At 41.9% G+C, this 15,747-nt stretch overlaps 1 protein-coding gene across 1 annotated transcript in view; it reads left to right on the plus strand.

Annotated features, from left to right (window-relative positions):
• LOC141103569 (putative ferric-chelate reductase 1) overlaps positions 1 to 15,747 on the plus strand; it is a 172,900-nt gene that overhangs the window by 106,292 nt on the left and 50,861 nt on the right. The window contains exons 7-8 of the mRNA XM_073593299.1: positions 11,873 to 11,974; positions 14,117 to 14,279. Of these exons, the coding sequence (XP_073449400.1) occupies positions 11,873 to 11,974; positions 14,117 to 14,279 (265 nt within the window). The remainder of the gene's footprint in view (positions 1 to 11,872; positions 11,975 to 14,116; positions 14,280 to 15,747) is intronic.

Consider the following 15,747-nt stretch of genomic DNA (forward strand, 5'->3'; position numbering starts at 1 on the left):
GACTGCATTATGGGAACAGTGAGGCTGCGATTATGGGCACGGTGAGGCTGATATTATGGGCACGGTGAGGCTGAGATTATGACGTATGACATGCTAGCCATGCCCCGCTATATCCGGCTTCGGCCATTGCCATAACAACGGTGCTAAATCAGCTAAAAGTAGTTGGATCTGTATGTGCATTATAATTAATCGAAATTAGTCGATTAATCGATTTTAAAAAAACGATTAATCGAACACGAAAATTTTAATTAGTAACAGCCCTACTTCATTTGTAAAAAACTTTGCAATGCCTTGTACCAAAATCATAATTTTAGTGTTTTAAACAGGACAATTTACAGATTAATATGCACATTTTTTTATGTGCAGTAACACTATTTATTTTTAAATTAACACTTATTAAAAAAAAGAAAAGGTAACTTTTGTTTAGTATTATTATGTTTAATTGCCTAAGGATTGCAAAAAAAAAAAAAAAAATCATTGTTGCAGGACAATATTCACAAAAAGAAAGCCTTGTTTGTCCTTAAAAAAACAATATATGTATTATGTTGTTATCTTAAGTATTTACAAACTTATCGCCAAATAAACAGGCTCATAGCATACATTTGAAAATCGCTCTGGTCCATAAGGGGTAAACACATACCTCCCAATCATCCCGGATTCCGCTGGATTTTTCCGCACTTTCATGTAAGTCCCGGGGTCCCGCGGATCTGGGCTAGAGTCCCGGATTCTCCCCTCAGTGGGGATGCTCTTATTCATTTCTGGTCGGCAGGGCATTCCTGCACGCTGCTCTCCCCTCCTCAACCTTCTGTGCAAGAACTGCTATGCAGGTGCACACAGCAGGAGGAAACAATCTCCGTTCAGAGCAGCTAGTCCTCCCAGGTCTCTCCCCCCGCCTCTGTCGCCTGCTTCCTGTCTCTCTCCATGCGGCTTCTAATCTACACTGCAAGGTAATAGACTCTTGTTTGTCAGCATAGTCTGATTAGTTTCAGGAGGGGAGAGACAGTCTGCTGCTGGTGCAGAGGAGAGGAACAAAGCCAGTCCTCCCCAGCCACCCCCCCTCCCAAATCCCAGTGGCAGATGTCATCCCAACCACAACACTACCTGCCTGGAGTTTGCATGTTCTCCCTGTGCCTGCGTGGGTTTCCTCCGAGTACTCCGGTTTCCTCCCACACTCCAAAGACATGCTGGTAGGTTAATTGGCTTATGTCCAAAATTGGCCCTAGTATATGAATGTGAGTTGGGGACTTTGGATTGTGGGCTCCTTGAAGGTAGGGACCGATGAGAGTGTGCGATGTATGTGTAAATTGACGGCACTATATGGGTACCTTAAATAAAAAATAATAATATAATGAGCATATTAATGAGATGTAATGTACAGGGATAGGGATAATTGTAGACATGCACACTCACTCAGGTTGAACTGGATGGACTGGTGTCTTTATTCAACCTTACTAACTATGTAACTATGTCCTTAAATTCTCTCTCTCAATATTGGTTACAATGGATTTATAAGTTCCAGCAGTCTGTATATCTGTATTTTAAACAGGAACTACAAGTCCCAGCATTCTGTGTATCTGTCTTTTTATACAGGAACTACAAGTCCCAGCATTCTGTGTATCTGTCTTTTTATACAGGAACTACAAGTCCCAGCATTCTGTGTATCTGTCTTGTATACATAAAACTAATATGAATACAGGGGGTATAGAAGGTCTGGTGTTATCTAAGAGTATAGGGGGTATGAGGGGGGGGGGGGGCTGATGTTATCTAGGAGTATAGGGGGTATTGTGGGGTCTGGTGTTATCTAGGAGTATAGGGGTATGGGGGGGTCTGGTGTTATCTAGGAGTATAGGGGGTATAGGGAGGGGTCTGGTGTTATTATCTAGGAGTATAGGGGGTATAGTGGGGTCTGGTGTTATCTAGGAGTATAGGGGGGGGGGGGGTCTGGTGTTATCTAGGAGTATAGGGGGGGTCTAGTGTTATCTAGGAGTATAGGGGGTATGTGTTTGAGACTCCAGCTTGTGGCACAGCAATCAAAGCATATGTTATATGTACAAGGAAGTCCAGGTTTTGTTTAACTTTGCCTCTTTAGCCTCTACCACTGTTAACAGTTTGGTCGCACCCGTTTTTTGCCGTGGTGCGCATAGCGCACTGCAGGTCACTATCTCACTAAAATGTCCCTCATTCTCAAGTTCCAAAGTTGGGAGGTATGGAACAGGTGTGAGAGTCGAAGTTATTAATTTGGTTTTAATAATAAAAATACAGAGTTTTACATTGAGATGTGGTCTATTGCATTTGGCTGGTGATAAAATAGTAATCTGAAGCCTGGTTGACCCCCCTGAGTATATGCTTAGTAGTGGGGGCACAGATGGTGAATTTTTTGTGGATGCACAGAGCACTTTCTCTATTTTTATAAGGATAGTCAACAAAGCACAGCCACTACTGGCTTTTGAATTTGTTGGACTTTTAATATAATATATGGACTTATATTATATACTGTATGTTTCTTTGCACTTTAAACAACTACTTAAAGAGGAAGTAAACCCTGGTGGGTTTTACTTCCTCTTTATTTCCCTGCAAAGGTAAAGCATAATGGGCTACTATGCATCGCATAGTAGCCCATTATGTGTCACTTACCTGACACCGAAGCCCGCGCTGTCACCGTTGCCCCCACAAGCAGGGAGCTTCCATCTTCGCCCCTCTTCCTTTCGGGGGCAAAGAACTCTGGCTCTGTGACTGGCCGGAGTCGCATGACATCACTCCCACTCATGCGCACGGGAGCCACCAGTCACAACATGACCCCTATTAGAAACTGCACAATGTGCCCTTTCTAAAGGGCACATGCGCTGTAGTCATCGGCGCTCGTCATTTTAGTAAATATCTCTTAAACCGTGGAGGTTTATATTAAGGCTTACCTGTAGGTAAAAGTGGTTGTACAACTCCTTTAAAGCGGGGTTCCACTCAAATTTTTAACTTAATCTTACCCCCTTCAGTTAATTGCATAGATGTTCAAATGCCACACGAAAAAACTTTTTATTGCTGTAATTACCTTTATATTGTACTTTATTGTGGCACTTCCTGTCTCTCCTCCCATGGGAGTAGGCGTGTTTATTGCCTTTCCCCGGTGCCGCACTGTCTCCTGGGAGCTTCCACAAGCTGGGAATGAACAGTATTTACCGCATCCAGAAAATCAATGCTTGTGGGCTTCACATGCCCACAAGCAAGATGGAAACAGCCAGCATCACATTTTTTAAGTTATTCTTCAGTACGAAAACAGACAGAGGTGGAAATATTACACCCAAACTGTGAGTATTATTTTGGGATTAGCAAAGTGTCTCAATGACCTAAAAAAAAAAAAAAAGATTGGTCGCCGGACTCCCGCTTTAAGGCACTTTATATTATATCCTTTATGTATAGTTATTTTGCACATAGAAAGGGCAAGAACAACTTTTTATTAATTTATTTTTCCATGGTGTAAAGGGTTACACACAATTTAAAGGAGCAGCTACCCAGGTTTTTTCTTTCAGCACTTTGTTAAAATATGGTTCTTTTTGCAAGTAATTTATTGTATTTGGTTTAGAAACAATCAACTACAAAGCTTGGGGTAACCTGGCCAGACCTAGAAAATAGATTGCTGCTCCAATTAGTACAGCAGAGCCAAAAACTAAATTTAGCCAGACTAGGGCAAGGTGCTACATTTGTATTTGTCTGTGTCCCTGTTGCATGTTTTTCCCTACTTCCTGTCTGGCAAAACGTTGTCAGCAGAACAAGAAGTGAGGGTAAATCTCTCTAATGAAGCCCTAGATAGCAGTAAAAAACATGACAGGTTTTAACACTTCTCCACTCCATCCAAAGCTAGAAGAAAACATTTTAACTTGACATGTACTTTAAAGACTAAAAGAGAAGTATAGGCAAAGCTTTTTTGGCTATACTTCTATGAAGTTCTGCACACCTGTGACCCGTTTTCAGCCGACAATGGGCTAAAGCTGTTAAGGAGTAGGGATGAGCCGTACACCCCCCAGTTCGGTTCGCACCAGAACCTGCGAACGGACCGAAAATTCGCATGAACGTTAGAACCCCATTGAGGCCTATGGGACTCGAACGTTCGAAATCAAAAGTGCTCATTTTAAAGGCTAATTTGCATGGTATTGTCTTAAAAAGGGTTTGGGGACCCGGTCCTGCCCCAGGGGACATGTATCAATGCAAAAAAAACGTTTAAAAACGGCCGTTTTTTCGGGAGCAGTGATTTTAATGATGCTTAAAGAAAAAAAAAAAAAAGTGAAATATTCCTTTAAATATTGTACCTGGGGGGGTGTCTATAGTATGCCTGTAAAGTGGCGCGTGTTTCCCATGCTTAGAACACTCCCTGCACAAAATGTCATTTTTAAAGGAAAAAAAGTCATTTAAAACTGCTTGCGGCTTTAATGTAATGTCGGGTCCTGGCAATACGGATGAAAATCAGTGAGACAAACGGCATGGGTACCCCCCAGTCCATTACCAGGCCCTTTGGGTCTTGTATGGATATTAAGGGGAACCCCGCACCCAAATTAAAAAAGGAAACAGCAGTATACAGGCTCTGTACTCTGAACAGCATTATACAGGCGGTGCAAACAAGATAGGGACTGTAGGTTTGTTGTTAAGTAGAATCTGTTTGTAATTTTGAACTGCTACATTTTTAACATGTTTAGCTCCAGCCAAAAAATCTATTTTAAGCTTTTTGGAAAACATAGGGAAGGGTTATCACCCCTGTGACATTTGTTTTTCTGCCTGTGCTCCTCTTCAGAAGATTTCACCTCACTTTTTGTCCCAATGACAAATGTTTTTTGAAAATGTGGGTTTTTTTGTGAAACAAGGATTGGTGATAAAGCATCAGTGGAAAGGAGAAATGTTTTTCCCATATTAACTCTTACAGGAGAGAATTTCCCTTCCTAGGGGTAGATTTCATCTTACTTCCTGTTGTCTCCTTCTGTTTGCAAGTAGGAGTCGTTTGTAAGTTGGATGTTTGAAAGTTCGGGCCTGCCCTATATACTCAGCAGAAATTTGGGCCTTAGGTGTTGTTGTGGCCACAACACTGTAAGCCCTCACAGGGCCCTACTGTGAAATATTAGATCAAGAATTGTAATTACATGCCCAACAGGGGCAGAAAAATTGGGCCTTTGGTGGTGGTGGTGGTGCTGGTGCCACAACACTGTAAGTCCTCACTCGCTCTTGGTGGGCGCAGAAACGGGCCCTGCTGTGAAATATTAGATCAAGAATTGTAATTACATGCCCCTGTTGAACAGGGACTGAAAAATTGGGCCTTAGGCACTGGTGCCACAACACTGCAACCCCTCACAGATACTCTAGTTGGAACGCAGGAACGAGCCCTGCTGCAAAGTATTGCATCAAAAATTGTAATTACACGTCCCTGTTAAACAGGGGCTGAAAAATTTTGCCTTAGGCACTGGTGGCGGCGCCCAGAACCAAAAATGTTCTTACAAGCTATCAGCATGATCATTGAGGAGGAAGAGGATAATTACTCAGGATAGTCACTCAGCATCAGCATAGGCAGTCTTTGAAGGGATCTGAGATTTCAAAAAAAATTATTCGGTTACATCAGCATCAGGTGCTTGGTAGCTGGTGGTGATCCAAGACGGATTCATTTTTATGAAGGTCAGTCGATCGACCGAGTCAGTGGACAGACGCACCCTGTGATCGGTTACAAAGCCTCCAGTAGCACTGAATGTACGTTCCGAAAGAACGCTGGACGCAGGACAGGCCAGTAGCTCAATTGCATACTGTGCAAGCTCTGGCCAGTGATCCATCCTCAAGACCCAGTAACCCAGAGGATTTTCGGTGGGAAAGGTGTCCAAGTCAAATCTTGCCCCTAGGTATTCCTGCACCATGTAAAACAGACGCTGGCGATGGTTGCTGGAACCGATCATACCTTGGGGCTGCGGACCAAAAAATTGTCTGAATGCATCGGTCAGACGGCCACCTTCTCCACCGCTCCTTCTTTGACTGACCGAAGCCTCAGCAACACGTTGTCCAGAAACAGGAGTTTTTAACCTCCCAGTCTCTGGGAACGTGTTGCACAGACCTTTCTGCAAGGCCTCCCGAAGATGTTTCATCCTCTGCTCCCTCTGCGATGGCAAGATAAGGTCCGCAACCTTACCCTTGTAACGTGGATCAAGGAGGGTTGCCAGCCAGTATTGGTCCTTCTCCTTGATACCACGAATACGAGGATCCTTACGCAGGCTTTGCAGGATCAGCGAGGCCATGCAGCGTAGGTTTGCTGAGGCATTCGGTCCGGAGTCCTCTGGGTCACTAAGGACGACATGGTCCGCAGCCACCTCCTCCCAGCCACGTACAAGTCCATGTGTTTCTTGGGACTGATCACTTAAAGACTGCTGCTGATGCTGAGTGCCAGGCTCCACCTCCATACTGACACAATCCTCCTCCTCCTCCTCCTCGTCCTCTTCCTGTTTGATCGGCGGGCACGCAGGAACACTGTCTGTATAAAAGGGGCCTTGAGATTTAAGGAAGTCCTCCTCTTCCTGCCTCTGTTCTGCCTCAAGTGCCCTGTCCATTATTGCACGCAGCGTGTGCTCCAACAGGTGGACAAGGGGGACAGTGTCACTGATGCATGCACTGTCACTGCTCACCATCCTCGTGGCCTCCTCAAATGGTGACAGGACAGTGCATGCATCCCTGATCATGGCCCACTGGCGTGGGGAAAAAAAACCAAGCTCCCCTCACCCTGTCCTGGTGCCATAGTCGCACAGGTACTCACTGATGGCCCTCTGCTGCGTGTGCAGCCGCTGCAGCATGGCCAACATTGAGTTCCACCTGGTGGGCATGTCACAGATTAGGCGGTTCTTGGGCAGGTTAAACTCCTTTTGGAGGTCTGCCAGCCGAGCACTGGCATTATATGACCGGCGGAAATGCACACAAACTTTCCTGGCCTGCCTCAGGACATCCTGTAAGCCCGGGTACCTGCCCGCGGTAGTGATAGGATCAGGAAAACACCACCAACCTTCTACAGGTAGCTTTAGCTGAACACTGTGCAAAGCTCGCAAAAAAATAACTTGTAGCTTATTTAGCTGCCTGCGGTAGTGATAGGATCAGGAAAACACCACCAACCTTCTACAGGTAGCTTTAGGTGAACACTGTGCAGAGGTTGCAAAAAACTAACTTGTAGCTTATTTAGCTGCCTGTAGTGATAGGATCAGGAAAACACCAAGCAAGCACTACTAAAACTACTAACTTGTAGTTTTAGCTGAACACTGTGAGGAGGACGCACTACACTAACTTGTTGTTTTAGCTGAACACTGTTCAGAGGACGCACTACACTAACTTGTAGCTTTAGCTGAACACTGTGCAGAGGTCGCACTACACTAACTTGTAGTTTTAGCTGAACACTGTGAGGAGGACGCACTACACTAACTGTAAATAGTCTAGCTGCCTGACTGTGGTACTAATAGGATCAAAAGAACACCAGCAATTTTCTTCAGGTAGCTGTAAATACTGTAACAAGACAAGCCTGCCTGTCAGTAGGAAGATAACAGGAACGGATCTAGCTAAACTGAATACAGTGTATATATATATATATATATATATACACACAACACCTGGGATGCATATATATATACACAATACACTGTAAGTGCAGCTAACTCACTGACTGTCCTGCCTAATCTAGCTAACTCAAATGAAATGACACTGTCTCTCTCTCTCTCTAAGCACGCCGGAACACACTACACAGGGCCGCCGTGCAGTGCGTGTTCTAAATCCCCTGAGCCATAATTGGCCAAAGCCACCCTGGAATTGGCCAATTACAGCTCTCTCTACTGACGGCGCTGTGATTGGCCAAGCATGCGGGTCATAGTGCATGCTTGGCCAATCATCAGCCAGCAATGCACTGCAATGCTGCAGTGAATTATGGGCCATGACGCGCCACACGAATTTGGCGCGAACGGCCCATATCGTTCGCAATTCGGCGAACGATCGAACAGACGATCGAACGCGAAGCTCATCCTTATTAAAGAGCAGGGCCAGAAAGCTTGTCGCCGCATCCTTAACAACCGATAAGTCATCAGCTGTCAATGGGCTTCCCCACTGACAGCTGAATAATAAAAAAAAAAATTGCCGGTAAAAAAAAGTAAAAAAAAAAAAAAAAAAAATGAGTGAGTATGGGGTACCCCTACCCATTCACTAAAAAAGTATCAAAAAGTAATAAAAACACAGATACAGTTATTGACAATTCCTTTATTAAAAAATAAAAACATCCACAATGTAAATCCATCGTTAGCCATGCCGCTGCCGCCACCACCGGACCCGCAAAAGAAAAAAAAAACGCTTCCACCATCCATAAAGTCTGGCCGCCTACTGCAGGCTCTGCCATTTGACAGTTCTTATACAGGTAAAGGGGCAGGGCCACCTGGCATTGTCACCTGGTGGCACAGCCCTTTGTGGTATCCTTAAGAAAGTCACGTAACGCATGGGAGGAGCTTAGGACGCACTCTGCAGTCTGTCACTGAGCGGTGTACTGTAGCGATCCTCTTTCTCATCCACAGCGGCTGACTGCTATTTGCAGATTCATATGCTTTCTTGCTATGGGGCGCACGTGAGTGAATCTTTTAGTGTTTTTTGCTGGTGTACTACATGGAGTTCATTGCGCAATGACGTTTTTCTTGTCTACTTGCTTTTCATATAACCAACGGTGTTGAGAAATTTATCTTATGGATCTGAAGGTGGAAGACGTTACTGCTTATGAATGACAAGCAAACACCTTAATTAATCAAAGAACCGCAACTACTGGGACCAATTTTAAATGTCTACCACAATAGTTTTTTATGTCTTTCTCCTTGATCAACCACTACACTATTTAATTACTTGTTTATCTCACACACTATTTATTTATTAACATTTTTAGTGATGGACGTTTGTCCCTGAGTGTATATGGTATATAATTTTATGTTATTTTATTTTTAGATATATATGAGCAACATCATTTTTATTTTTATGTTTATTTTGGTGTAGATATGCACAAAAGTTTGGAGTTCTATTATTTATAGTGAAGCCCACATTGGTTTGGGTATTGATGTGCGGGATGCACAGCAGTGCATTTTGTATACTTGATATTTTATACTTTATATTTTACTGATCATTGAGTAAAGCGCTTCAATTTTTCACTTTTATATACAGCCCTTTGTGACGTCACCAACCCAGCATGTACTGGTCTGTGACGTCACAAGGGGGAGGTGCCACCAAGTGATATCACCAGGTGGCCTTGCCCTTACCTATATAAGAACTGTCAAATGACAGAGCCTGCAGTAGGTGGTCAGCCTTCATGGACGGCGGGAGCATTTCTTTCTTTTTTTCGGGTGTGGCAGGCAGTGTGATTAATGATTGATTGACATCAGGGGACACTGTTTTTTTATTTTTTAATAAAGGAATTATCAAAAACCGTCTCTGTGTTTTTTTTACTTTCTGACACTTTTTTGGTGAATGGGTAGGGGTACTATGTACCATAATCATTCACATAGAGGGGTATGGTTCAGGGGGAATCACTCGCTCATTCCCCCCCCCTTTCTGACCTGACCTGCCAGGCTGCTTGCTTGGATAAGGGTCTGGTATGGATTTTGGGGGGACCCCACACAGTTTTTTTTCTTTATTCCAATAGCCGGGTACCAGCAATTGCAGCCAATTGCAATCAATTTCAAAGTGATTAGACTCTTTTTTTCTTTTTCTTTAGAAATGTCATTTTTGCTGCAGCATGTTCAATGCATGCTACAGATGTGCCACTTTACAGGCAGACTATGGGGACCACCCAGGCACTATATTTAACCACTTCAGCCCGGAAGATTTGGCTGCTCAATCACCAGGTCAATATTTTGCGATACATCACTGTGTCGCTTTAACTGACAATTGCGCAGTCGTGCAATGCTGTACACAAACAAAATTGACATCCTTTTTTTCTCCCACAAATAGAGATTTCTTTTGGTGGTATTTGATCGCCTCTGCGGTTTTTATTTTTTGCGCTATAAACAAAAGTAGATCGACAATTTTGGAAAAAACACCATATCTTTTACTTTTTGCTATAATAAATATCCCACATTTTTTATCAAGAAAACTATTTTTTTTTCTCAGTTTAGGCCAATATGTATTCTACTACATATTTTTCGTTAAAAAAATCGCAATAAGCGTATATTGATTGGTTTACGCAAAAGTTGTAGCATCTACAAAATAGGGGATAGATTTATGGCATGGTATGTGATTTTGGGATCATTGACAATTATACAGCGATCAGTGCTATAAAAATGCACTGATTACTGTATAAATGTCACTGGCAGGGAAGGAGTTAACACTAGGGGGCGATCAAGGGGTTAACTGCATTCCCTAGGTGTGTTCTAACTGTAGGGGGATGGGACTGTCTAGGAGGAGAGAGAGAGAGATCGGTGTTCATACTTAGTATGAACCCACGATCTGTCTCTACTCCCCTGAAAGAACCGGGATGTGTGTGTTTCTCGGTTCTCGCTCTGTCATGAGCGATCGTGGGTGCCTGGCGGTCATTTTTATTTTTGCGCTTATAAAAGTGCATCTTTAAAATCACTGCTCCTTTTAAAATTTGTACATTGTATACCACCTGCCTAAACTGGTGACCACTGTTTTTTTTTCTCCAAAAACTGGCATTTTATTTTTTATTAATAATCATCTTTTTTGGGGAAGGGGGGGGGGTGTCCCTGAATTGTAAATGTGGTCACCCTAGGTAGGGGGTGGAGGCACAGCACCGAAACTGGGGTCTGCCAAACATTGTTCCAATCCAGCGGGGAGCCAGTAGTACAGCGCCTGATATATCTACAGAGGACTATAAGGTTAATTAAACATACACCTATGAAAACAATATCTTATGAAAAATAAAAAACCTTATTTTTATCAGCCTCTTGCAGCCCACTGTATAGCAAAGCTAAAACTCTGGGAGAGGGAGAAGCAGCACAAGCAGCAGTGTTCATGTGCTAACAGGGAACATTCTGATAGCAGGAGCAAAGCAGAGTGACAGGGGGTGAGCTCATTACTACAGTATTAATGTGCACAGTAAATTAGATCTGAACCAAGTAGCTGCAGCAGCCAAATACTTGGACCAGCTTGAAATAGTAACTTTCTACTCCCTTTTATGACTCCAAAGTTGCACCGACTTTGGAGTGCAACTTTGACCCAACTTTGGATGGGTGCAACTTGGATATGACTGTGGCTTTGACCAGTGATAATGGACAACTGTTACACAACTGTTGCATTGCATAGCATTCAGGTACGACTTTCATGCAACTTTTGAGTGTTAACATGGAAGTCTATGGCCCTCAAGTTGCATGGACTACTTTGAAGTTGCTGCAACTTTAAGTCGCACACATATTAATAGTTATCATTGGAAAACATGGGGAATGACTTGGCAAGCAACTTTGATGTCCAAAGTTGCATGACAAGTCGCACAAGTGTGAATGGAGCCTAAATTGGTGTTGGCTAGAACAACAGTAGCAAACAAAATCCAATAGTTTACTAATGTTGATCAAAAATCTAATACTATTTCATATCTAATGTTATTATATTAGTACTTTTTTTTAATATATAGTAAAAATAAGTTATTTACAGAATGGCTTTAAAATTAAAACTAAGAGTGGCATTGGGTGACTTTGTGTAGCTAATAAATGTAATCCTACATATCTATATTATTATTCCTAATAGAGAAACACATGAGATACATTTTAAAGAGAGACAAATGATTTGAGTTCCGTAGAGGACTAGTGGTCGCTGTGTTTTATTAGAAACTCTGAACAATTGTTGGAACTGTACAATCATCAAGCTCTGATGTCAGCACTGTTGTATTTCTGTGTTCCAGGGAAATGATGATATTTACATCTGTGGGGTCAATGCTGCAGGTCAGGTTCACATTCAGCATGCATTCGCTGAAGGAAGAAGTCGTCCCCAGATCTTAACTCTGGTAATTTCTCCTTTTTACATCCCTTTGCCAACAAGCATAGGAAATTGTTTATTTGATGCACAAAATATCCCAGGTTTCTGCTTACAATTTAAACAATTTCACCTGTTTCCTAAGGTAGACACTTATCATTTGGAGACTGTCAGTCTTTGGGTACACAGGGTTTGGACTATTGTTCTACTGTGCTGAGGTTTTATTTTGGCATGAATGTATACTGTATATGTAGTGCTATTAGTACTGATATTCAATAAATATAATAAATGTATATACAGGTGTATTTAAAAAAAATTAAACTTTTTTGAATATCATCAAAAAGTTAATTTATTTCAGAAATTCAATTGAAAAAGTGAAACTCATATTATATAGATTCATTACACACAAAGTGATGCAGTGCCATGAAAATGTATTCATACCCCTTGACATTTTCCACATTTTGTCATGTTACAACCAAAAACGTAAATGTATTTTATTGGGATTTTATGTGATAGACCAACACAAAGTGGCACATAATTGTAAAGTGGAAGGAAAATGATAAATAGTTTTCAATATTTTTTATAAATAAATATCTGAAAAGTGAGGCATGCATTTGTATTTAACCCCCTTTACTCGGATAACCTTAACTAAAATCTAGTGGAACCAATTGCCTTCAGAAGTCACCTAATTAGTAAATAGAGTCCACCTGTGTGTAATTCAATCTCAGCATAAATACAGCTTTTCCGTGAAGCCCTCAGAGGTTTGTTAGATAACCTTAGTGAACAAACAGCATCATAAAGGCCAAGGAACACACCAGACAGGTCAGGGATACAGCAGCTGTGGAGAAGTTTAAAGCAGGGTTAGGTTACAAAAAAAATATTCCAAGATTTGAACATCTTACAGAGCACTGTTCAATCCATCATCCGAAAATGGAAAGAGTATGGCACAACTGCAAACCTACCAACCTAGCAAAGCTTCTTGGAGGATTAGCTGGTATGTTTTAGTATGAATATCGCTCTTGCATACATAAGATGTCAGCACCAGTAAGAAAGCGAGGGGAGTTGGGCTTAGTTCAGCTTCAAGTGCTACCAGTATCTTTGCGTTATCTTTTAGGTATATCTAAAGTCAAAACATTTTTGTAATGGTTAGTGGAGATGGGTTAGAACTCTTGTCAAGTTTGTATTGCTGTGTCTCTGCTAGAGAGATCCACTTTTCCTGTTCTGGTAAAGATTGTTATTAGGACTGAGAGTAAAGGGGAATTTTGAGTTGTCACTAGAATAGAAGTAGCAGGCAAAACTGTCTAAGGCTGGGTTCACACTGGTACGACAAACCTTCTGACACTTGGAGCTCATGTCGCATGACGTGTGAAAATCAATGTTTCACTACGGGAGATGTCTTAACTGGTCCAACACAAGTCAGTCCGACTTTGAAAATGCTCCCTGCACTACTTTGGTTCGACTTTGATCCTACTTCAGCCCATTGAATATCACTGAAGTCGGATCAAAGTCGGATCGCCGTCATAATTGACCCAACTTTGGCATGCGACCGGCATGGGTTCCCCTCAAAGAGCATACCAGGCCCTTCGGTCTAGTATTAATTTTTAGGGGAACCCTTATCCGAGCATGCAGCCCAGCAGGCCAGGAAAGGGAGGGGATGAGCGAGCGTCCCCCCCTCCTGAACCGTACCAGGCCTCATGCCCTCAACATGGGGGATTGGGTGCTTTGGGCCCCCCACCCCAAGGCACCTTGTCCCCATGTTGATGAGGACAAGGGCCTCTTCTCAACAACCCTGGCCATTGGTTGTCGGGGTCTGCAGGCGGGGGGCTTATCGCGCTCTCTCCCACTCTAATGCTGGGTGCACAGTGTGCCACTACTTATATTGGCCAAATGGAACACTCCAAGGAAAAAATACAGTTTTGTTTAACTATTTACTGCTCTATCCAAAACAAAACATATTTATTTGGCTTTAGATAAACTTTAAGAAAATAAATCATCCACACAGTTTGCACATGTTGTATTTTCTTTTCTTCTGCTTCCAATAAAGAAAATGTCAGGAATGCTTACTGCAGAACTTATAGGTATTGATTTCACTTTCAGTGGTGTCCACACAACTGTGGACTCATAGAGAATAGTCCACACTGACATATTTTTTGTGATTTGTTCAACTTGACAGACTAATGTAGAAGCCAGTCTTATGTCATACAGTGGTGGTGTGATACAATGTGCCTTCTCTTCAAGGAACCAAATCTCAACACAAAGGCCTACACTGCAATCTCAGTCCAGTAACAGTTCTGATGTTTACTATGTGCTATTTTGTTATGGGTCCTCTCTTAATGGTAAGTATTGTTTACAATATCACACACAATTAAGCCAAATTAGGCTAGGTTCACACAGCTGCAATAACATTTTGAGCTGACTTTCAGTGCGATTATGTAGATCTACATGGATGCAACTTTGATAAGGTTTCTATACTTTATAGGGACAAAATCACATTGGAAACTCGCCTAATTAGTACAGTAACCTTTTCCAAAATTGCTTTTTGCTGAGTTGCATTGATTTGAATGGACACCATTTAAAATAATGTGTTTTCCCTTGTCATGTGATTCTATGCTACTCTAATTGCATCTGAAATCACACTAGTGCGAACCAGGCTTAAGTGAAAATTCACACAGGATTCACTCTTGCATTCCCTGGTACTCAACAATATCTGTCCTGTAATGGTGAAAAATGTACCCTTTGTAAGAAAAGGTGAATATTACCTTTCCTGCACATTCACCTGATATTCACTCAGTCAATCTTTCAAAAGTCACCTGGCTTGAGGTGTTAAATCATTGTCTATGGAGATTGTTCAACTTGGGATTTTTTTAAAATGCCCCTACCTGTTCAACCTGGGATTTTTTTTATAAATGCCCCTACCCCTAAAATCAGTTCATCAGTGAGGGGGCTCCATGTTTCAAAACCTCTACTGTCCAAATACTGTGTACACGTTTAGTGTCATACTCCACATAAACATCGATTTTTCCAAATTGCCTTCATCACATGGATCCTTTCCACCTTCACACCATACTCACCAAATATACTAACCCACCACCCCTGGATCTGCTTGCATTCAATATTTGGAGGTTTCCACCACTCCCCTACTTGTTCTCTACCAGGCTTTTCCATCACTCCTTCACACCTTTAGATGTCTCTACTTAAATGATTCAGGACAGGTCGCCCCCTCATATATTCAGACAGATCCACTTCCTCTCCTCCTTTTATATTTCTTTTTTTAAATCAGGAAGACGTTTATTGAGCATAATAAACATGGTAACAAACAAGGGGGTTGACTTACCTAAGGCAAATAGACTGTGCACTTTTGAAAGTGCAGTTACTTCAGAGCTTAGTAAAAGCTTCACTTTACAAAGAACACCCAATTTCATGCAAAGAAAATGAAAAAAAACATAATTTTTGCTTGCACATGATTAGAAGATGGAAGTCTGCAGAGCTCACCCTCATTTCCTAACCTCTGGAGCAGCTGCACTTGCAAAAGTGCACAGTCTATTTGCCTTTAGTAAATCAAAGCCAGAGTCAAAAACAGGTATACAGTTCCAGAGAAAAAAGAAAGGCATCATGTATAGCAGAAATATTAAGATTACATATATATATATATATATATATATATATATATATATATATATATATATATATATAAGTAAAATAGGTCAAATTTGATATGTTTAATACAACAGAGGCTACCACTCCTGTCAAGAGTAAATAGACAGATCCTACAGGTGTGGCAGAGAGAAACAGAAATTCAACCTA

The sequence above is a fragment of the Aquarana catesbeiana genome, linkage group LG07, assembly GCF_042186555.1.
Source record: "Aquarana catesbeiana isolate 2022-GZ linkage group LG07, ASM4218655v1, whole genome shotgun sequence".
Taxonomy (NCBI): Eukaryota; Metazoa; Chordata; class Amphibia; order Anura; family Ranidae; genus Aquarana; species Aquarana catesbeiana.